Source organism: Drosophila albomicans, chromosome 3 (assembly GCF_009650485.2).
Source record: "Drosophila albomicans strain 15112-1751.03 chromosome 3, ASM965048v2, whole genome shotgun sequence".
NCBI classification, from domain to species: Eukaryota; Metazoa; Arthropoda; class Insecta; order Diptera; family Drosophilidae; genus Drosophila; species Drosophila albomicans.
In genome coordinates, this window is record NC_047629.2 from 5,113,540 (window position 1) to 5,135,193 (window position 21,654).

General features: G+C 40.5%; 5 protein-coding genes across 8 annotated transcripts; 3 read left to right on the top strand and 2 right to left on the bottom strand.

The window, feature by feature from the left end:
• Positions 1 to 208: 208 nt before the first annotated feature.
• LOC117569787 (zinc finger protein 502) lies at positions 209 to 3,039 on the top strand. Its single transcript, XM_034251089.2, has 6 exons — positions 209 to 905; positions 977 to 1,285; positions 1,341 to 1,553; positions 1,614 to 1,715; positions 1,795 to 2,509; positions 2,573 to 3,039. Exons 1-6 carry the CDS (start codon positions 347 to 349, stop codon positions 2,829 to 2,831), a joined length of 2,157 nt encoding a protein of 718 aa, XP_034106980.1. The 5' UTR covers positions 209 to 346; the 3' UTR covers positions 2,832 to 3,039.
• An 86-nt stretch (positions 3,040 to 3,125) lies between these two features.
• Positions 3,126 to 3,965, bottom strand: LOC117569788 (NADH dehydrogenase [ubiquinone] 1 alpha subcomplex subunit 6). The gene is made up of 3 exons (XM_034251090.2): positions 3,688 to 3,965; positions 3,489 to 3,604; positions 3,126 to 3,426 (listed from the first exon to the last, which is right to left on the bottom strand). The coding sequence occupies exons 1-3, from the start codon at positions 3,815 to 3,817 to the stop codon at positions 3,298 to 3,300; spliced, it is 375 nt and encodes a 124-aa protein (XP_034106981.1). The 5' UTR covers positions 3,818 to 3,965; the 3' UTR covers positions 3,126 to 3,297.
• A 704-nt stretch (positions 3,966 to 4,669) lies between these two features.
• On the top strand, positions 4,670 to 14,474 carry LOC117569130 (uncharacterized). 3 transcript variants are annotated; one of them, XM_034250152.2, is made up of 2 exons: positions 4,670 to 4,690; positions 12,571 to 14,474. In XM_034250152.2, exon 2 carries the CDS (start codon positions 12,689 to 12,691, stop codon positions 14,105 to 14,107), a length of 1,419 nt encoding a protein of 472 aa, XP_034106043.1. In that variant the 5' UTR covers positions 4,670 to 4,690; positions 12,571 to 12,688; the 3' UTR covers positions 14,108 to 14,474. The 3 variants fall into 3 exon arrangements, with proteins under 3 accessions (XP_034106043.1, XP_034106041.1, XP_034106042.1); XM_034250150.2 differs by lacking the exon at positions 4,670 to 4,690 and adding an exon at positions 7,188 to 7,327; XM_034250151.2 differs by lacking the exon at positions 4,670 to 4,690 and adding an exon at positions 12,316 to 12,331.
• Positions 14,475 to 15,458: 984 nt separating this feature from the next.
• Positions 15,459 to 20,980, top strand: LOC117570658 (centrosomal protein of 131 kDa). 2 transcript variants are annotated; one of them, XM_034252443.2, is made up of 9 exons: positions 15,460 to 15,606; positions 15,686 to 15,907; positions 15,966 to 17,523; positions 17,593 to 17,710; positions 18,682 to 18,819; positions 19,042 to 19,462; positions 19,524 to 20,179; positions 20,237 to 20,530; positions 20,595 to 20,980. In XM_034252443.2, the coding sequence occupies exons 1-9, from the start codon at positions 15,580 to 15,582 to the stop codon at positions 20,725 to 20,727; spliced, it is 3,567 nt and encodes a 1,188-aa protein (XP_034108334.1). In that variant the 5' UTR covers positions 15,460 to 15,579; the 3' UTR covers positions 20,728 to 20,980. The 2 variants fall into 2 exon arrangements, with proteins under 2 accessions (XP_034108335.1, XP_034108334.1); XM_034252444.2 differs by lacking the exons at positions 19,042 to 19,462; positions 19,524 to 20,179; positions 20,237 to 20,530; positions 20,595 to 20,980 and adding an exon at positions 18,878 to 19,021 and having other exon boundaries at positions 15,459 to 15,606.
• LOC117570659 (uncharacterized) lies at positions 20,762 to 21,410 on the bottom strand. Its single transcript, XM_034252445.2, has 2 exons — positions 21,300 to 21,410; positions 20,762 to 21,235 (listed from the first exon to the last, which is right to left on the bottom strand). Exons 1-2 carry the CDS (start codon positions 21,390 to 21,392, stop codon positions 20,813 to 20,815), a joined length of 516 nt encoding a protein of 171 aa, XP_034108336.1. The 5' UTR covers positions 21,393 to 21,410; the 3' UTR covers positions 20,762 to 20,812.
• Between the last annotated feature and the right edge of the window lie 244 nt (positions 21,411 to 21,654).

Sequence of the window (21,654 nt, forward strand, 5' to 3'; positions counted from 1 at the left end):
TCCGTTAGTAATATAAATTCAAATAATATTATAACAATAGAGAGTAAATTAAATTTATTAATTGTTTAAATTAATGTGAGTCATGAATGCGATTAAATTAAATATTACGATAAACTTCGTTAACTGGAAAAGAACAGTTAGAATAGAGGGACCGTCTTGGTATTTTTTTCAAGAAAACGGTATACTTTGCAATGTAGTATTACGGGCACACTAACAATCACAGTCACAGAAGAATTTGCAAACTTTTGTTAGCCGCAAATAAAAATTGTTTTCAACCCAAATAAAGAGTATTCGACAGATATATTTGCACTCCCGAATCGACGCAACATCCAAAAATATCAGACGCATGGCCGCCGCTGCGGATGCAGCCAGATCCAACGCGTTGCTCGCAATGAACAAAGCGAACAACACAAAATGCCGCGCGTGCCTTTCGGTAAGTCGCCAGACCGTCAAGCTGGACGCCAAGATACCGGATTTGCAAAGCGTACGCACATACGGCCAAGGTTTGCGGCAGTGCACCAATTTGCCAATGACCGCGCGCTCCGCTGGCGGCTACAAGTGGCCCATGCAGATCTGCATACGCTGTTGCCGCGCATTAGAGGTGGCCATGCATTTCATGGAGCTGGCTGTTGACTCGAATCGCAAGTTGTTTGCTGAATCGCAGAATGTTAAGTTGACGCCACCGCACACGCCAAGCAATCCATCGACAGGCGAGCTCAAGCGAAAGGCCAGCGTTGAGCTGTTGCATTGGAATCAATTTAGTCAGGAATTCGAGCAATTCGTGGAAAGCTATGATGGAATCTCAGCGCCCATCGAAGAGAATGTGCTGTATATGCGAGGAGCGAAGGTGCCACGCTTGGACAACGATGCAACGCCGAGCAACGAGCCTCCAAAAGAAGATGATGGTAAGAAAAAAGACTCCAAATTAAATATGTCTATATAACATATATATAAATATAAAAATTGTGCTCGGCAGTTATCTTGTTTGATGTAAAGTATGAAAGCAATGATCAGGATCAGGAAGATGAGAATGATGGATCGGATGCAAAGAACAGCGAGACATTCTATGACAATAGTATTACAAACGACGCTACTAATAAAAACAATGAGAACAACAACAACAATAACAACAACAACAACTTTAATTTTAATAACAAAAATGATCTGCCTGATGATCTCATTCAACGTGCACTCTTCATGACCCTCAACGATGTCGATGTCACTAGAAACCAAACTCCTGAGGAATTGCAAACAATAGAATCGATCAAAGCCACACTACTAGAATGTGAGACTAAACCTTTTTTGTTATCCTTTTGAAATGCTTATGTGTATTTATTTAGCTACTGAGCAATTGCTGCCTACTAAGGAGAACTCCACAACCATGCTGTCACAAAAGTCCACACCAAGCAGGGAAATCAATCCCGCTCACATTCCTTTACTCAGCTGCCACATATGCAAGCACACAGCCATGGAGGCCAAACAAATGCGCAGCCATTATATGCGAGTGCACAACTCTGATGTGTCTGAAGACGATATCATTGGTCTCACTAAAAGTGCGTTGATTCGTTCTATTAAGAACGGCATTTATTAACTGACAGTTCTTGCAATTCTAGATCAAAGCTTTAAGTGTAGACCCTGCAATAGCTATGAGACCAATAGTCGTACTGATATGCAACAACATCTAATTGAGCATCACAAAATCGATGGTGACTTCGGTAATTGTGAAGACTGCATTACTGCGGTGAGATTTGGATGAATGCATAGCATAATTTTCTATACTCTTCTTATTTTCAGAAATGTATTGTTATGTACAGCAGAATTGTCCAGCCTGTGGCCGTATCTTCAAGGATCAGCGTTCAGCACGCACACACTACACACGCATGCATACACCGCAACAACAACAGCAGTCGCAAGCAGGCGTCAGTTGTGCTGGACGTGAAGGAGCAGAACAGCAACACATGTGCATTGCGTGCGACAAAGTATTTAGCTCGAAGGCCAGTCTACAGGCCCATCAGCGCTTCTGTCAGGTGAAGCAACCGGTGCACTGTAATTTCTGTGAACAACAATTTAGCAGCATGCGCAAGTACGAGATGCATTTGCAACAGCAGCATGCAGTTGATACGCTGCACGAATGTGAAATATGTAAGAAGAGCTTTAAAAACAGCGAATCATTGTCGGTGCATCGTAAGCGGCACTCGGAGCGTCATTATCAATGTGGAAAGTGCTCGCTTAACTACATTAATGCGGCAGAATTGCGGGTGCATTATGAGCGAGCTCATGTCCAAGAGGAGGAAGTGGTCAGCTGTCGCAACTGCGGCAGTAAATTCCAAAATTATGCATTGCTGCGTGAACACGAGCAGCGAAATCACCAGAAAGCAAAGGTGTGGCGTTGTGACAGCTGCACCTTTGAGACAAGCACTCGGGCGCGTCTCCGTCAGCACCAATACGAGCACACCGATTATCCTTACAAGTGCCAACATTGTCCCGAGGAGTTTGCCGATCGCGGCAAGTAAGTGAAGTGTAACGATAATGAACAACTTGGTGTCACAATCTAGTTTTGCTTTAATTGCAGAATACGCCAACATTCCAAGAAGGTCCATGCGGTGGAGCTGAGCGATGAGCAGCTGGCCGAAATGTTTCGCGAACGTATTGGATATACCAATCGCCATGATGCATTTAACAAGACCAACAATTCTTTGGAGATACCGGGCTTTAGTGACGATTGCTATACAGAGCTGAAGAGCCTCGGTTTGGACTACGATGACATTACAACCGATCTCTTTTCGAATTCCATTAGCGTATTGGACAATCTGCTCGAGTTGGTGCCATAAAACACGTAAAAAGAAAGCACCAATATACATCCATTTACCTGCCTAGAATATAAGTAAAAACATCCTGAATAGCTAACGAGAACATGAAGACTGTCCACACTAAACACTTATCAATCAATCTTTCGCTCCAACTTCAGCAATCATTTCCATTTCCAATTCCATTTGTACTTTATGTTTGTTTTGATTTCCAAAATGTTTTCTCAATAGTCGCGCACACCAAAACCAGCAATCATAAACTAATATCGAGTAAATAGATTTACGCATATTTACAAAACAAAAAAGAACCACTCACACTCATAGTCTGTATAAATTATATATACAAAGCATTGATATTTTTTGAAGTAGCTTAATAAACAACATACAAAAAACCAAGCGCTTACGAAGCGCTACCGAAAAAACGTCGTTTGGTTTTCGCGACAAACAATTCGTTTTATATTTTTAAACTATTTAAATTTGTTAAGCATTTCTAGTTAATGCCCTGAATGAACTTTGAGAGGAAATCTGTAGGCTTAGGATCCTGTGACTCCTTCCAATAGCGCATTATGTGCCCCTTTTGCTTCCAAATCTCCACAGACTCTTTCAGCTCCATTTGGCCCTGTAATATAAGTTGTGTTTTGATATAGTTGCTTAAGGATAGGACCTAAAGATCGCACACACCTTGATGACCAGCATGTCGATAACTCGGATGTCAGTCACATTGCGGTTTTTGATGAATTGCTCGCGCAATTTTTCACGGCATTGCTCCACGCTCATGGGTATGTCATAGTCCATAACTGTGGATTGGGAACACACATATGTTTATATTTATGGCCGGAGACGGGATAATAGAGTTTGATGACATAACCAAGTGGCTTACCAATGTAGGGAATTTGACGATACCAGGCTTTGTAGAGGTTCAGTGCACGCTTACGTGCTTCCTCGCGATCCACGGATAATATGGGACGCACCTGCTGCACAGCACGTTTGACGACTTCACGTCCTGCCATTATCCCGCTGTGAGTTTATAAATTTAGCAAAATAAGTTCGTGCAAAACGCTGCTGCTTCTTCAACGGCAGGCAACAACAGCTGATAGTGCTGCCAGATGGAGTTAAATTACAAAATAATATAATTTACGCTCAAAATAAATATACCAAAACATACTGCTGGGTTTAAATATGTGAGCTTTAATAACGTTATCGTTTTGGTTTTTAAATTTTGTAGGAAAGATTGCCTACTGACAAGAATCTAATGATCGAAATGTTAAACTTTTGTGATATACTAATTGACTGGTTCGATAAAAAGCAGTGCTGTAAATGGCATTAGATATGTTATCGATAAATTGCTGCACCTATGCGCTTAAATTTCAAATTTCTATGCGAACTTTCAATACGCAGCATATGTTAAATTTTTTAGTCATGCTTTTATCGCATTGTTATTGGCCTTTTGTGGGAGTGTAAAGGACAGTCATTGTAGGCTTCGGGCAATGTGGAAAAACTACACATTGTCATTGTAACAATAATAGAGGCAGCTATGGCAAAAAATTACACTTTCATTCATTAAAGCTAGCTATTGTTGCTACTGATGTTACTGTTGTTGTTGTCGCTATGTGTTCGCGCTGTTGACCGATCAGCGATCGTCGCTGGCTTTGCGCTCAGTTCAAAACACGTTATGCGCCTGTGCAGAGCGTTTTTGCGCATTACCAATTTCAAAGCCGAGAGTTTCGAAAGTTTTTGTCCACCCTAAGCGCGTGTTATACTTGTATTGCAGTAGCAACTACGCAGACAAATTTGTGTGTGCTACGTTTCTGTGTTCAAATATTTTAATTTATTATGCAAATGCACTAAGCGGGCCTCATAACAATACTTATAATAAAAATTTGGTAGGTCAACAATTTCTATTTTATTTGGCATCGCCCGGCAATTTACCATATGAGAAAAGAAAGCTGAAAAAAAAAACGACAAATACGTACTCACATATATGCATAAATATTGTATGTATATGGAGGAACTATAATTTATTGTGCATAATTAAGCCAATCAAATGTTTTTGTGTTATTGTGTTGAATTTTTTTCACAAATATTTGTAGAATTTCTCAAAGAATTGCGTTCAAATTGGTTCAATTTTCTTCCAACTCACAATATACAGTTATGATAAATACTATATTGGTCAAAAGAAATGATCTTCTAACGTTTGTGTTCGTGTTCTCGATTTCGTTAATGTTGCTGTTGTTGTTGTTGGTGTTGCTTTGTGCGCCTCTTTTCGACTTTTGTACGCAAATTAATTTTAAACGTTCATTGAAAATTTCTTTGTCAAGGTTGTTTGGGGTAAACGGGCAACAGGCAAACGGGTAAGAGCGGTGCGTCTAACGCCGGCTTCAATGCAATACCATAGCGTAGCCCCTCTACCGACCTTCTCCCCTCTTTCCCCATCGGGCGCGTACACATTCCGGTTCTGCTTTGTGTGTTTGTATGCCAATTAGTGTTATTCAACCGGGCAAATACATACTATATACTATGTAGATCTGTAGCTGAAAGGTACTGCGTACTCGCTAATTGTAATAATGTGCAAATATTGAATTAGTTGCAGAACATTTCTACAGTCAGTGGAATTATTAACACATTTTCGCATTATTTCATTGCCACACTAGTAAGTGTAAGTGTAAAACTGGCTTGGGATCTATTCGCAATAAGCAAAGCGGGTCGAAGGCTTACACCTCTTACCAGTTTTGAGTTTGTTTGCGATTCATGAGCATTTTCATATGATGTACGAGTACCGTTTATCGCCATAGAATGAGGCCACGCCTTTGGCTCCTATTCCTCGTTCTTCTAGTTATTCACCTCTGTCTTTCTCTCTCTCTCTCTCTTGCTCGCTCTTTCTATCGGCTTTCATGGCCAACAAAATCTGTCTATAAATTATTATTTTATTTTTTATTGACAGTCTGTCCAACGACGGAAGCTCCGAGGCGCATTAGGGCCCCAAAAAAGTAACGTGTAAAAGGCAGGCAAACAATCGTTGAGCCCGTATCGTTAAAACAATCAAAGAATTCACACACGCACACACACACACACATACTGACTACAATAGTCGTGGAGTACACAAGCCAAATTGGTGATAGCGAAATTATCAAATCGATAGGTGAAGCGCCTGTTAACATTTTGTGTTTGCGTGCGCCAACTTCTCTCGATGTGAGGAATGTTTATGCGGTGTAATGAACATGATGAAACTGTTAAAAGAAAGAAATACCGGATTGACAACGTTCTTAGCCTAGACTGGAATTGCTGAAGCATCTGTGCTATAATCGTACTCAACTTTTTTTTTCTTTTTTTTTTTTTGGGTAAAAATCTTTGTATGGAAAACTTTAAGCTCGATGATGCTGATAGTTGTTAATCAGCCTTTCTTGTTGAGGCGCCACTCTCTCTTTCTCTTTTTCTTTCCCTGAGTTCTAATTTTACTTGGCGGTGCTACTTTTGATCTATCATTTGCTGATAATGAATGCTCTTATACAAAATTATCTTTGTTTATTTGTCAAAGTCTTCAGATATCTCCAAGTGTTTGTTTGTACGGCACTATTAACGAGCTATTTGCAGTCTATGAGTGCAATTAGAACAGTAATCTCTATAATCTCTGACCCATATTTGCACATAATTGTGCCATTTTAAATAACAAATACTTAAGGTATTGCGAATGAGTCGAGCGTCAAGCGGTTGCATAATAGAAGCAAAAATAGCAAAAGGCTTTGTGCAACTGGTTGCATACGTGATCAGATGATCACGTGCTGAGCACACGTGTAAACCCTGCGTTTCACTATAAGAGTTGTATACTATAACAGCGGAGAGTATAGCACTTAACGTCACGTTAGTTAAATATTTGCGCAAACCATTTGTGTCAGTTCTTTTGATAGTTTTTTGTTTTTTGGGCGCTAGACAAACTGTAAAGTGTCGGAAACGCCATTCACAACAAATTATGCATAATTTGTGCAACAATTAAACGTAAATGCTTATTTAAATAGTTGGTTATTTCGTGTTATAGCATAGCCTGTATAATACTTGATGATGATAGTGCAGCATATGGTAGTTATACCTTTCACACTGTCCGTTGTCCGCTGTCCGCTGTCCCCTGTCCGCCTGTAGGGCATTTGTTTAGTTATTAAGCGTCTTTACTTTTGCTCAGCTATGTAGTTTTTTTTTTTATTTTTTGCCCCTGCTATGCGCACGAGCACTTTGCGCGATAACCGACAACACCAACAACACTAACAACAACAACAATAGCAACAGTAACAACAACAACAAAAACAAAAACAACAACGAGACGACGTCGACGTCGACGGCTGCTTCAGACTTTAGAGGTGCTCGTCAGTGTTGAAGTTGGTTCAGGTTTAGTTTCAGTTACGTTTTGGCGTTTTACGGTAACGCAGCGGACGACGACAACGTGAAAGATAACAACAACAACAACTCCAACACAATAGCATCCACAACAATAACAACAACAACAACAGTTAGCTCTACAATTCAGCGAGGTGCGTGTCCAAAAATTCTGCTAACGTGTAAATACTGTAATAACTGAGCGCATTCTATGCGATTAACGAACAAATGACAATAACAAATATTGTACAATATGAATCCGCTTAACGTTCAATCGTGTCTGTGCCCGTACTGTGCTCCTGTACCGTTAAATTGCGCCAGTGTTGCCAATTGTCGCGTATCTGTAAATTGGCCAAAAATGTCTATTTTCACGTTCTATCAAAATAATTCCAAATAAAATACAACACACTCTCATTCACCGTACAGAGTTGCTACCTTTGATGGTTGCGTTTAATCGGCCAAATGGTTTTCACTTTTTTTTGTGTTGCAGCTCGATTGCATGCAAAACTTCATATTACGAGTGTTGAACAGAAACAAAAACAAAAAAAAAAGTATTTACAGCTATTGCGCCCAAGTTGGCAGCTGGCGCGTACCTTGAACCCACTTTTGTTATTATTATTATTATTCGTGTTTAGTTTTGTTTTTGTTTTTATTATGCTTTGGCTTTTATGCAAAAACGAAGGAAAACAAAAACAGTTAGAAAAAGAGTTGGCTTTTCACTTTCTTTAAAGTAATTTCCAGTTTGAGTTTGCCGTTAATCGCAGTACATATTATAAGATTAGATAATAACACTCTACGTATTACATGCTCTTGAAATATTCTGGATTATGTATATGGTTTGGTTTTCTTATCTGCACAATTCTTGTGCTCTTTATTGTTCTTTTATTTTTGCCAAAAAGTTCTTGTTATCATTCGATAAGATTAACGTCTGCCGCAATCGTAACAATTTTAACATTTATGCATTAAAACTGGTTTACAGACCTTACTTTAATATTTACGACTGCCAGCCAAACACGTAGCGCACTTGATGGAAGTATCTATGTATGTATATAGTTGTGTACTTACATATACGAAACTCAGGCGCACACAGGCAATTCCCAGCTAACTGAGTCAAGATGAGATATATTCATATTTTTAATAACAACTCATTGCAATTGTGTGTAAAAATATTGTGGCAATACAGCAGACAGTTCACACTGCTAACGCGTCTGTCTGACCGAGTTGGCAACACACCTACCTCTCAACCACAAAAGGGGGCCAAGTAACCAATTTGATTTACCAATGATAGACGCACCGAACTCACGCAACAAAACATGGGACTCTGTTCCCGAAAACCAAAAACAAAAAACAAAATACAGAAACCAGCCGAACCAACAACTTCAATGTGAATGGCCGGGCTTTTGGGCCGGGTTCTGTATCTGTATCTGGGTTGGGGTTTTATGTTGGGGAATTTTGTACCCTGTGGCCATAAAACACTCATAGTGGAGTGTTTCAGCGATAGTATTTTAGTAATAATTGGCAAAACACTCGACCACTCCCAAATAAAGTTTAAAAACGATGAAAACTACTTTGCGGGTAAAAATATTTCTCTGTTTCTCCGTTAGCTGAGTATCTGAGAGTCGAGCAGTCTCCACTTTTACTTTATTAGTATGTTGTTAGATACCACTTTCAGAGTCGTTTTTCGTCACACTCGCAATTCACACCTCAAATTTGTTGTTGGACTTCAGAATTTTGCCAAGTGAAAGAAGAAGAGACTTGCTCATAAATAAACGCCTCGATTTATTGTTGTGATATGTGGAGATCAAAAAAAAGAGAAAAAAGGCGAAAGATAGAGAGCTCGACGCTATTGACAAGGGCGGAAGCTTAAAGCATAATCAAATGATATAAGAAAGTTGTATCAATACGAACATTTGTCCAATTTTTAAACAAATAAATCAGACTGCGCTTTCCCTTTCTTTTTCAATCAATTCAAGATCAAATTCACCATAAGTCTGATATATTTATAGTCGCATTTTTTTTGTCTAACGTTAAGTGCAAACTGTTGTACACGAAATCATACAGGTTCTTGCTCACCTTATGCAAATAATAAAAAAAATAAAAAAACATAATATATTTTTGAATAGTAGTTGTTGATTTCATGGCGCAAATTTTCAAGGTCAATTCACACTGCAGCTTCTGGTTCCCCTCTGTCAATATATATTCTCTAGTATTTTCGAGCACAATTAGAAAAACTAACAAACAAAAAATGAAGAAAAAAGTTGCTAAACAGCTTAAATTATTTGCCGTAAACAGCTGAACCCTATTGAGCTGCATATTTGTATTTAATTAGCGAGCCACCAAAAAGCAAAAAGCATACATCGGACACCCCCACAGCAATTTCAATTTCTATATAAGTCGCCGTCGGCGAAATCACAAAACAATTGAGATTTGTTGTCCGATTCGCTCGTTTTGTAATTTAATTTATTTTTGTATTTTATCAGCCAGCTCTACATTGTTTAATTGTTTGTCATGGGGTTTTGGGAACTTTAGGTTTAGCAGCAAACAGAAAGAAAAAAACAATGACGACGGTTGATATTGCTAATGGCACGTTCGATTGAATAATTAAGTCAGTGTGTTACTTTAATGAATGCCAGAGCTCAGCAGTCACATCATAAGCCGTTAAGTACAGTGAACAGTGCCAAAGTGCCGACAAAATAGTTTAACTGCCCATTCGATCAGCACGTGTAGCTCTAAAATGTAGTTCAGCTGTTCCTAAACTGGCAATCAGCAAATAATAAAATTTTAAGTGCACACTCACAACGGGCGAAAATAATAACTATAATTTCATATTTTGCATTTAAAAAAATATATTGAATATTTTTAATTAGTTATTCCATTTTCACAGTCAACATCTGCTATCGATTGTAGTTGAATTTACTCTTGCAACGCTTCAAATGTGTAAACTTATCTTCAACAAGAATCACATGAATCTTTTTCCATTTAGTTAGTTCATTTAGGATGCATCACAATTGCCAGACACTTGGCCAGACGCCATAAAACAAATAAACAAACAATAACCTTCATTACAAGCGGACAATAAAATTGAAACTGAAATCAAATAAACTCTGCTCTGCTCTGACCTTTGGCTAAGTAATTGAACGTGCACTGAATTTACGAGTAGCTGCAATGCAGCTCCACATAAATTGCAGCTCTTAATTTAATTAGTTCCAGACATTGGCCACGGGAGCAGAGCGAGAGGCAGAGAGAGAGAGAGAGAGAGAGAGAGGAGAGCACGCCGTTTGATATGGAAAATTGTTTGTGGTCTTCGATATCAGTTGTGATCAATCTGTACGTGTGTTGGCGCACTGATAAGACGCCAACGAAACCAGTTAACTGGTCAGTCACTCAGTCAGCCAGCCAGTCAGTCAGTCAGTCAGTCACATGCACTTGATCGATCTATGAAGTTAGCTGGTCGACTGCCCAATTAGATAGACATGCGCCTATTCGGTGCTTGGACTTTTCACACACATTTCTATGCGAATTAATTGTTATTTAAGCTCGCCTGAGCTCTATAAACAATCAATGGCATTTGTTTTGGGGGTCTGCCAATGACCAGCATATGACCCTGGGGACATTGTGTTTGCCCCCTCCCAAGTATTACGTAATTACGCATACGCCATGTGGAACAGTAGCAAATAATTGAAAACTGAACTGACTGAAAATTACAATTTGCCAGCGAAAGTCAATACTGAATGCAAAGTTTGCATTACTGATGATCAAATTGGGGGAAGTGTGTGGACAGGCATGTGATTGATAGCGCGAACCTAGGAGTTGATTGTAGATTGATAAAGGTTTAGTTCGATAATATTATACAATTTTGTTGATGATAAAACAAAGCAGAAGCGAAAATAAATTGATTAGGTTCCCGGTAATTGGGCTAAGTTATATTCTAAATTGAATGACATTGAAAAAATTTAAACTATTTCGACTTGATAAAGTTTTCGTATCATGGAAAGTTTCACGATATTGCTAGTTACACGTGGGTAATGCTCTGTCGAAAGAAAAAATATAGCACATTTTTTATTTTGAATAAAGTTGAAACTTATATTTATTTAATTAGTAATAAAAATGATTTTGAAAATATTTTTTTGTTTTGAGGTAATTGCAAATTCGTACAAAACGAAAAAAAAACTTAAGGAATTTATATATTTTATTTCCTAAAATCCTATAAATGTATATTTAAGAGCTATAAAAATAACCCATACTTATTTTTAAAATTGTTTCTGTTAATGCTTTTTTCACTTTAAATATCGTCGCACGCTACATTTTACGTCAAAGAATTACCCAGATATTATTTCTTGGTATGTTTGGTGGCGTCAATGTTCTTTTATTGTATTTGATTTGATAACACAATATTACTATAGTAGAGTTAGTTAAATCGACGAATGAATTCAAAGTTTATACAAATTTATTATTTATTTATTACTTTGAACCACAAACTATAGGATCGCATTGCTAAAGAGCGATTGTAATAATGTAGTTATTAAATCCATTATTAACAATTTTGTACAAAAATGCATGATAGCGATTGATGTTATTTAACCAAATGAAATGCACATATATATCTCTTTGATATAACACACTTAATTGAGTTGGTCAACACCCGTATTGAAAGTGTAATTGATGAACCTTAGCAACTTCGAACTGTTTTATAGTCACAATCAATTGTAGATAACAAATATTAATTACTGTTTACTCTAACAATTAAATGTCTTGACTTAAGCCCCAGTTATAAAGTAAATTGTGTACTTTTGACTCTGTTATAATTTTGGTTTACTAAATAAATTATAAATGAACTTAGGGCGAGCCACGCGCTTCAATTGATAAATAAGATTATCAGTTTTGGTCGAAGCAATTGTTAAGCGACTTCTGGCACGTCACAATTGATTATAAGTATATAATAATATTTACTGAAAACCATTTGGCCAACAAAAGACGATGAGTAACCATTCCAAACCAATTGAAATTCTTCTAATCTATATTTTCTACTTGGATGATTCATCATCATCATCATCATCATCATCATCATGGAATTAGGCCCAGGGCGAATTGGTTTAAAAAGCGACTGTTTGGACTAAATAGCGAATAGTGCAAAGAAAGTTGTTGGCAGCATTCTAAAGGTGCTAATAAAGCAAATTAAAATAATAATAATTAGCTGGCGAATGTCCACACATTGAATTAAATTTGATTATAAGCATTTTTATGTTGTGTGCGAGTGAATATCCGCGACTAGTATTATGATATATTTGGTTGCTTTTCACCGCAATTTGCTCATTATTATGATTTGGCAAAAAATTAGCATTTGGTGAATTTAAAATGTTAAATGTTTCCAAGCTTAAACATCTTTTTACTTTTACAGCTAAACACGACGAAGCGAAGCCCCGTTAGCCAACGACGACGACAACGACGATCAGAGATCGACGGAAAGTAAAAGCGCTATTAGACTCGAGACTCGAGAGAAATACACACATAAGATCATGGCTGATACCATCAACAAGCCCAGCATACAAATTCGCAGTGGTCTGCCCTCCCCGCTGCCCGACAAGAGCCCCTCGCCGGCCACCAAGCTGCTGATCAGTCATGGCAAACCCAACTTTACCATCGCCCGTTCGCCCAGCACCAAAGACAATGGCAATCCGTTGTCACCGCAGCCCAATGCCAACAACAACTACAACGCCTATAAAAGCGCCAACACCACCACAGTCAACAACAACAGCAGCAGCTTCATCAGCAACACCAACAAATTTGTGGTAGGCACCAAGTTCAATGGCGTCTTCAAGCCCTCGAATGCATCCGCCACTTGGGCGACTACCAACGGCAATGCCACCGCCACCGCCAATGGCAATGGCAATGGCAATGCCACCGCCACAACGGAGCAGAATGAGGCCGCTAAGGTGGTGCTGCGTCGCCCCAAGCCCGTCGATGTGGAGCCGGTGGCGCAGGGTGAGGATGAGAATGTGCCGGAGTTTATCCTCCGACAGCGACGCATTCAGGAGCGTCTGGCCAAGGAGAATGTGCTGGACTTTGAGAATCGCCGCAGTGGTTACTTCACGCATGTCATGATCTCGCCGGACTCACCGAATCGCACCTCGTTCGTTGAGACCATGGCCAGTCCAGCCATAGTGCCGGCCCTCGAAATGCCCTTGCCGGCCAAGATTGAGGAGGAGCCGCAACCAGCTACAAATGGTCACAGCGAAGCGGCTGCAGAGGCAGAGGTAGAGGCAGAGACAGTCGAAGTGGTTGCGGCTGAGGCCGTTGCCGTGGCCGTAACTGCTGCCGAAATTGCGGTTGAATCCAGCAACGGACACATCGAAGAGCCCGAGGTGCAGCCTGTCAGCAATGGCCATGTGGCAAGTGATGATGTGGCACCCGAGGAGGTGGCCAAGGCCATTGAGGAGGTCAACAAAGCGGTGGCTGGCGAGGATGATGATACCAAACCGGAGGCAGAGCCCATAACCGAAACAAAGTCCGAGGTGGAATCGGTTGTTCCTGCCGCTGTTGAAGCCCAAGTGGAGGTCATAACGCCAGTGGCTGCTGCTGAGCCCGTGTCGCCGCCTGTCCAGAATGGAGACACCGCTCCTACTGCTGCTGCAGCTGAGAGCAATGGACACACTGAAGATATTACCATTTCGCATACCAATGGAGATGTGCCCAGCATAGCCACACCCGATCCCAGCGGTGCTTTGGGTGTCAACTACGAGCCTAAGACGGTAGTCAGTTTCTCGCAGGAGCTTGGCGGCGGTGAGAACAATTATCCCGACACCGTGAAGGTGCTCAAGGATGCACCTGCGTCAGCAGCCGATGCCGAACTTCAGGAGCTGGCCAAACTAAAGTTCGACATCAAGAGCGATGCACAGGATGAGGTGCAAGTGACGCCCGTTCTACGTGCGGAGTAAGGAGGCGTTTAGGAGTTAGTGCAATTGTTATTAATCAACTAAAACTACAAAAAAAAAAGGAACGAGAACATTCACTCTGTATTGTATTGTATTTTGTGTTAGCCTCTAAGTTCATTATGAGAAATGTTGCCAAATTTAATTTTATGCTTCACGCATCAGTCAGTATCCGCAGATACGCATCCGTAGACGCATTCCGAAGAGGCATCCCATAGATATACCATATCAATAACTACTGAATGTAGTATGTATGTACGATTTGTATCTATATGACGAGCCAACTGTTGAGGCGGTCGTCAGACCTGCTATACTTAATTATGTTTATTTCAAACAATTTGCTTTATTTAAATAAATTATTATTATTAAAATATTCGTTGAATTGCTTGCAATTGGTTTCATTTAACATACGGAGAAATTATTAAGAAACACTATAATAGAAAATATCATATTAATCTTTGGTGTATTTCACCAACTTTAGCCATATGATTTCTAGCACTAAAAACGTTACTTGGAAGTAGATAAGAAATTATTAACAACATCAAGAATACTTTGTATCCACTGTTCAATTTAAAAATGTTTTTTTTTTTTAGTAAGAGATATTTACATTTAGTGATCACTCAATTTAATTTTATTTTAACTCTTTAAAATTGGTCTTCAACCGTTTCCAATTTTTCTAAATTCTAAATTCTTAGAAGTAATTATCATTAATAACTGAATCCCGTTCAAAAGTAATTAATTTCCTAAAATTATTCAAAAGTAATTTATTTTAAAAAGACCAGTCTTATGAAACTTCTTGTTTCTTATTTAAATGTATTCTCAAAAGCCTCAAGCAGGATTTTTCTAAGATGAATTGTTCTCTTTAATCAACTTTCAAGTTTACTATTATTTGAGTCTCATTGGTCTGACATTGGAAGATCAAGTTTACTTCAACTTCGTCTGAACTTTAACATTGCGAAATATATTTGCCGTGACCTTGGCAGAAACGTTATCCATCATAGTAGTGAATAGATTTGATTGTGCTTGTTTGAGATTGCCAAGATATATTGAGAGTGAACTGCACCCATAAAAATTGGATTTTAATTGAAAGACAATTGTTATTATTATGAAGCAAGCTGAAACCGAAATTGAAACACCTGTGCCTAGCGGGTGTAATAGTTGTATTTTTGTTCGGTTACAAAGTGTTGGGGTGCTTACTCGTAACCATGTCAACAGATTGTCCACGACAGGGGTTGGATTGCTGACCAACATCGGGGCAATATTGGGCAACATCTGCCGGGCACATGTCCTGACCGTAGCGTGCGTTTAATCGATATTATAGCCAGGGGCTGTTTTTGGCCAAAACAAACTGCTCGACCATGGGACAAGCTCAGTTGGCTGTGGCGCAGCCGTCAGTTCGGCTAAAAAGGAAAGCAAAGCAAGCCCTGTCTAAATGCACTTGAAAAGTATATACTCGGAGTGCTAAATCGGGTGCTATTATGGATTTATGTCTTAAGGGCTCGCAGGTACGTTTCGATTGTATTGCAGCAGTATCTATTTATGGACATCTTCCCTTTACACGTAACGCCTCGGCTTTATTTGCAGATAAACCTCGCCACACGACAGAAAACGAGACCCAAGCTCAATAGTCGCTCTCTGACGACTCTGCACAATTCCGTGCCCCATTTTCGTCCTCGCTCGGCCAACTTTCTACATCAACGCAGTCGTTCGTCGCCTTTCCTGGGACGACCGCAGTCTGCGGATCCGAAGTTTGGCCGCAAGCTCAGTGTCTACTTTGCCGAGAAGGATCTCAGGACTAGCAAACACGTGAGTAGCTACAGAAATAAAATAAAAGCACTTGCAACATTATGCAATTCGCCTGCAGCGTCAAGTATCTTCTACGGATCTGTTGAAATCGCTGCTGGACGAGCCCATCAAGCGGAGTTGGTTGTGTCGCAGCGGCTGCAATTCTTCCACCGACGATCAGTCGGACTGTTCACAAAAATCGCCTCACAACAGCGAGGGGGAGCACCTGGAACGGTTTATGGCCAGCATGCCGGAGTCCGGCAGCAGCGACAAGCTCAAATCCTACGCTTCCAACTGGTCAGCCCGAAAGGCGGGACTCAGCAATGCGACGTTGCTGCAGAAGACCGCCAAACCGGATCTGCCCGGTAGAGTGTCTTTCAGCAAGCCAAATATGCACAACGACATGGACTCCAGTGACTGCGACAACGACAAACAGGACATGCGGCCTGGCAGCAGCAGCAATAGTAACAGTAACATCTCTGCTCCGGGTCCCTTAACTCTGCCCAGCTTCATCTATAACAATAATAGTGCTGGTAACAGCAATGGCATCAGTGGCAGCAGCAAACTGGATGCTATCGACACTGGCGCCCAAAAGAAGTCCGTGCATTTTGGCACATCTGTCTCGGCGGGCAGCAGCGCTGAAGTGCTTGCCGAGACATACGAGTACCCTAAGTGCCCATCCGAGAACTGCACCTGCAGCACACGTTCCTCATCCACGGCCAGCACCAACGAAGCTGCATCCGACGCTAAGTGCGCCTGCGATGCGCCCAGTTGTCGCTATGCCGATCCCGAACCCGAAGTGAAAACATCTACCACATCTATAGCGCCATCGACTGCTTCGGCGGCAGCACGCCAAAAGTCACCCACACCTGAGCTGAATGTGATCAGGGAGTATAAGCAGGCGGTGGGTGGGACCTTGGATAACAATTTGTTGACCAAAAGCAAATCCCTTGAGCCCATGAATAACGTAGAGTTGCCAAACTATCTGGAAAAGTACGTGGCACAGAGCAAAGACCAAAAGCAGAACAATCTTTCCGAGAAGAATCTCTCCAGCTCCATCACACACCCCAACAACAACAACAGCAATAGCAACAACAATAGCAACAATGGTGGCGTGAGCTCTTATCGATCAACAGGACAACGCAACTTTGGTGCCGAGAACAACTTTCTGCCCCTTGTGCAGGACGATCGACGTCAATATAGCACTAGCAGCAACGCTGATTCAGTGATCAGCAATTATCTCAAAGTGGCAGCTACGACGGCGTTCGTCGGCAAGAAAAAGGAGAATGTGAAGCCGGCGAGTGCAGAGACGAGTTCTCGGAATAGTAAACCCAAATTCCTGACCAAGAGTTCAATTTCCAGCACGGGAGCCAAACTTAAGAAAGCCGTCAGCGTAGGGAGCCTGCGGGAGGAGCGCAAGCTAAGCGAGTACAATCTGGATAAGGTCGACAGCTGGATGAGCATGCAGGAGCAGAAGCAGGCGTTGGCACATTTTGAGGAACTGCACAAACAGGGAGTCGACGACATGGACGACAGTAACTCCCAGTTGTCACTTAAATCGAATGAGGATTCCAGGGACTCGACTTATGATGAAATTGTGTCGGTTATCAAAGAGATCGAGGAAGACAAAAAGCGAGGTGCGCTCGATGAATCTTTTTAATACTACCATTACCTAATCTATATTTTACTGTACTACCACAATTCAGATAATTTTGCAGAACGCTTACCCAGCGAGTTGAACCTCAAACTCGATTCGCGTTCGGAGACTGCTGAAACGGTTAGTCAAAATGATGATCGCGTTCCAGAAAGCGGCGACAAGTACAAGTGAGTAATGTATGATCTGGTGTTTAAAAATCTCATATTGCAAGAACTTTATCGTGATGGCTAAAAGATTAGCCGAGGACCGTGAGTCGACTGACTTCATTGAAATTGACTGATAAATAAATATCTAAGTAGTCCCAAAGCTTGACAAATATGCCACGTTCCCAATGCTGGATCAATTATAGTTTGCATAGTGACTTGATTTTTATAAGTTTCAATTTGGAACCTGATAATTTATGGCTAAGTTCCATTAATTGGACAAACCAATTGGAAAGCCAATAAGTTCACCCAAAGGTTGGTAAACCTAGCCTTTGTACCCTTTACCGATAGGGTAGAAGAGTATTATAACTTTGCGCCGGCAGGAAATGTATGTAACAGGCAGAAATAGTTATCATCGACCCCATAAAGTATATATATTCTTGTTCAGTGTCAACAGTTTAGAGGATATAGCCGTGCCCGTCTGCTTGTCTGTCCGTCCGTCTGCATGAACACCTAAGAAATATAATTTTTTTCGACCTCACTTGTAATGTTTGTCACGCCAACTTTCGCCCCGCAAATCGAGTTGCGAATTTTGGTACAAGCAATATGTAGTATGTATAATTTCTGAGATTTGGTTCTGATCGGATAAAAATTTAGAAGGTTTTAAAGAAAAATGTATGTATGGCTAATTACGCCTACTGCAATGGGGTCTTAGCTGCTTTAGGTGACAATCTGTATATTTTGAATTCTATGATATATTTCGAATGTAGTATTTCATCGATATACCAAATATAATATATTTAAGTATTTTTGCGGAATACGTTAATTATGTGGTATGTTTTAAAAATATTACTGCAACGTTTTGTTTTTTTTCAAAATGGGAAATTGGGTATCTCACAGTCAAGCACACTGGTTGAAGCTTTCTTACTTGTTAAGATGAATTTTAAATTTACTATTTTTTTTACTAATACTGAGACTGCGTCCTTTATTTTCAGAGATATTTTGGCCTATTTGAATAATGTGGAGAGCAGCTGTGACAAAACGCTGATGGAAACTCGACGATCTATGCCGGATAGCAATCGCTCCGAGGTTGAATTTGTTGTTGAGCCAGACGTTACCGATGAAGTACCCAAGTGAGTTGATCCTTATACGTAGAAGGAATAAAATAATGTGTTTTATTGTTAACGTCAGCTACTTAAAAGCGAGTATTAAATAATAATGATCGAATAACGTTGAGAGCCAAAATAGTCATCAAAAGTGTAATCGAACGGAAGCTATTTCAGTTGAATCAATGATAAATGGGAAAACTTATTGTAAATACTAAAATTAAAGGTCCATAATTATTCAACTTGCAGACTCTCGGAGCTGTTGATGTTGCCCAATCATCAATTGGCACGTCGTGTAATTGCACTCACTTTGCGAGCCAATGAGCTGGCCAATGCTATTCACATGTCCAAGGAACACGTTCTTCAGCTGCGCAGTGAAAAGCAAAAGTTACTGCGAGCGGAGAAGTCTAGCAATGCCATCAAATTGCGTGACCAGAAAAAGCATTACGAGGAGGTGGTGACACGTCATCAAGGATTCATCGAGCAGCTGCTCAAGGATAAGGGATCACTGTGTGAGAAGGTTGCGGCGCTAACGCGTCGTCTAGAGAGCCAGAATCAAGCCTGGGAGCATCGACTAGAAACTGAGCTAACTCGAGCGAAGGAGACGACTTTGGCTGGAGAGAAAATACGCAGGGAGCGTTGGGTTCGTGAGAATACCAAGAAAATCAAGGTGGGTTGAAGGCAGAGAAGGCAATTGGGTTTACGCTGTAATCGTGTTCTCTTTGAAACAGGAGTTGACAGTAAAGGGACTAGAAGCAGAGATCAATAAAATGAACTGCAACCATCAACGAGAAGTGACAGATTTGAAACGTTCTCACCAGATGCAGTTGCTCGATGCATTGGAGGAGGCGCGACTCAAGCACGAACAGATCGAGAATGGCATTCGTGAAAGCTGTGCCCAAGATCGTGAAGCGATTATTGAAAAGGAACGCAACGCTATACGAGAGCGACTCGAGCGTCAGCTGGAGGAGGAGCAAAAAACCCAAGCGGAGCTGAGGCAAAAGCTGGCTGATGATTTTGCCGCAGAGCGAGAACGACTTCAGGCGGAGTTGAGGCAAAAGGAATGCGATTATCAGGTTAAGCGACAGGAGGCGCAGCGTGAACAAGATGGCGAGCTGGAGCAGGCCAAGTTCGAAATGCAGGAGAAGATGTCAAAGCAGGAGGAGAAATATCAAAATCGCATTAATACAATCGAGCAGCAATATCTTGCGGACTTTGAGCTTTGGAAGACCGAATATGAAAACAAGTGCAAACTGGCGCAAGCGGAAAAGGAGAACGCCATTAGACAACATTATCGGACCGAGCGCGATCGTCAACTGGATGAGCTTGTGGTGCGCATGGAGGCGGATGCTCTACAAAGCGGCGAGGAGCACGAGCAGAAGATGATGTAAGTAGCCAAAGAGATAGAGTTAGAGCAAAGTGAGTGACTAGTATTTATTTTCAGGCGATTAAAGGAAAAGTACGAAAAGGATTTAACCCTTGCAGAGAATGTGGAAAAGTCGCTACGGGAAAAGTATGCGGAGATACGTAGCAAACTCGCAGAGTCGGATGCTCAGGTGCGCAATTCCCAGGCGGAGGTGAAACAATTGCATCTGGAGCTGGGGCACAGCAAGAAGATGTGTGGCGATATCATCAATGAGCGCGACAAGTTGCGTGACAATCTGAACACGGATATTCAGAATGAGGTGGCCTTGCTCAATGAGCGACATAAGCAGGAAATGGAACAGTTACAGAAGCGGTAAACCTAATACACAATTGTATACTAAAAGTTGTCTAATCTCTTAACCTTTTAACTGTTGCAGAGTTCATCAGACCATACATCGGCAAGAGGAAACCATTGATGTGCTTAAAGGGGATAATGACAACCTACGGCAACAGTGCCTTAAATTGAATGCGGTCATCCGGCAACAACGCAAAGATTATTGCGTTAAGTAGTCCTGCAAATATTAATGAAAAGTAGATAGTCATATCTGAAATATACCCATATGCTACAATAACATATGTCAACTGATCTTTATTATTACTTGGGTATGCCAATGACATCCTTGACAATGTCGCTCATATCACAAGGAAGTTCTGTAGAATATTTGTCTTTATAGGTGCTGTTTGTCGCCACACCATTGCAGATGACGGCCGATGAGCAGACATAGCGACGCCGACGTAAGCAGTAGTCTGATTCAAAGGTTAATTTTCCTTGAAAGATGGGCTTTAGAAAAATGCAAGGCTGCTCAACATTGATAGTGGCTTCGGGTGGCATATATTTAACACCTTCGTTGTTGGATACATATCGAAGTACATTCTTCTCATAACCGTTCAGACCAATCCAATACTCGTCTGTAATATTAAATTTTCGTGGGAGATCATCAAATGCTTCTTTTGTATCAAAATTCGCCAGACATAGTTTCTTTTTCTGACAGGCAAATAATGCGTCGAACCAGTCCAACTAGAAGAAAAAAGATTATTTTATTATAATATCTGAGTGTACTTATTTTAAATGACTGTACTACCTTGTTTTCACTGAAATAATGACAGGCTCCGCCGGTATCTCCCTCGCGAACGTATATAAGAACTATAATGTATAGACAAACTTGTAAATTCATTGTGACTGAAATGAAATATGCTTGACTTTTGGATTTATAGTAGCACTTACATAAATAGCGGAAAATATTGTTAAACGATAACGAATTTCATTTGACACGCCATTTTTACCCTATATAAACAATTATATTTCCGGATAAATAAATTTTTTTATACGAATAATTTACATATACAATCCATATGGATAAAATATATGTATGAAACTGGACTGAAAAGTTACAAATTTATGGAGAAAAGAATAACTTAAATTATTTGTCTTAATTT

What these genes read in the sequence shown, in the direction of transcription:
- LOC117570658 (XM_034252443.2), top strand. Translation starts at nt 15,580, where the DNA reads ATGGATTTATGTCTTAAGGGCTCGCAG. An exon ending in TATGTCTTAAGGGCTCGCAG is followed by an intron (nt 15,607 to 15,685) that starts GTACGTTTCGAT and finishes CTTTATTTGCAG; the next exon opens with ATAAACCTCGCCACACGACA. An exon ending in CGAGGAAGACAAAAAGCGAG is followed by an intron (nt 17,524 to 17,592) that starts GTGCGCTCGATG and finishes ACCACAATTCAG; the next exon opens with ATAATTTTGCAGAACGCTTA.
- LOC117569130 (XM_034250152.2), top strand. Translation starts at nt 12,689, where the DNA reads ATGGCTGATACCATCAACAAGCCCAGCATACAAATTCGCAGTGGTCTG.
- LOC117569787 (XM_034251089.2), top strand. Translation starts at nt 347, where the DNA reads ATGGCCGCCGCTGCGGATGCAGCCAGATCCAACGCGTTGCTCGCAATG. An exon ending in GCCTCCAAAAGAAGATGATG is followed by an intron (nt 906 to 976) that starts GTAAGAAAAAAG and finishes TGTGCTCGGCAG; the next exon opens with TTATCTTGTTTGATGTAAAG. An exon ending in CAAAATCGATGGTGACTTCG is followed by an intron (nt 1,716 to 1,794) that starts GTAATTGTGAAG and finishes TCTTATTTTCAG; the next exon opens with AAATGTATTGTTATGTACAG.
- LOC117570659 (XM_034252445.2), bottom strand. Translation starts at nt 21,392, where the DNA reads ATGAATTTACAAGTTTGTCTATACATTATAGTTCTTATATACGTTCGC. An exon ending in ATTATTTCAGTGAAAACAAG is followed by an intron (nt 21,236 to 21,299) that starts GTAGTACAGTCA and finishes TTTTTCTTCTAG; the next exon opens with TTGGACTGGTTCGACGCATT.
- LOC117569788 (XM_034251090.2), bottom strand. Translation starts at nt 3,817, where the DNA reads ATGGCAGGACGTGAAGTCGTCAAACGTGCTGTGCAGCAGGTGCGTCCC. An exon ending in TCGTCAAATTCCCTACATTG is followed by an intron (nt 3,605 to 3,687) that starts GTAAGCCACTTG and finishes CCCAATCCACAG; the next exon opens with TTATGGACTATGACATACCC. An exon ending in TCGACATGCTGGTCATCAAG is followed by an intron (nt 3,427 to 3,488) that starts GTGTGTGCGATC and finishes CTTATATTACAG; the next exon opens with GGCCAAATGGAGCTGAAAGA.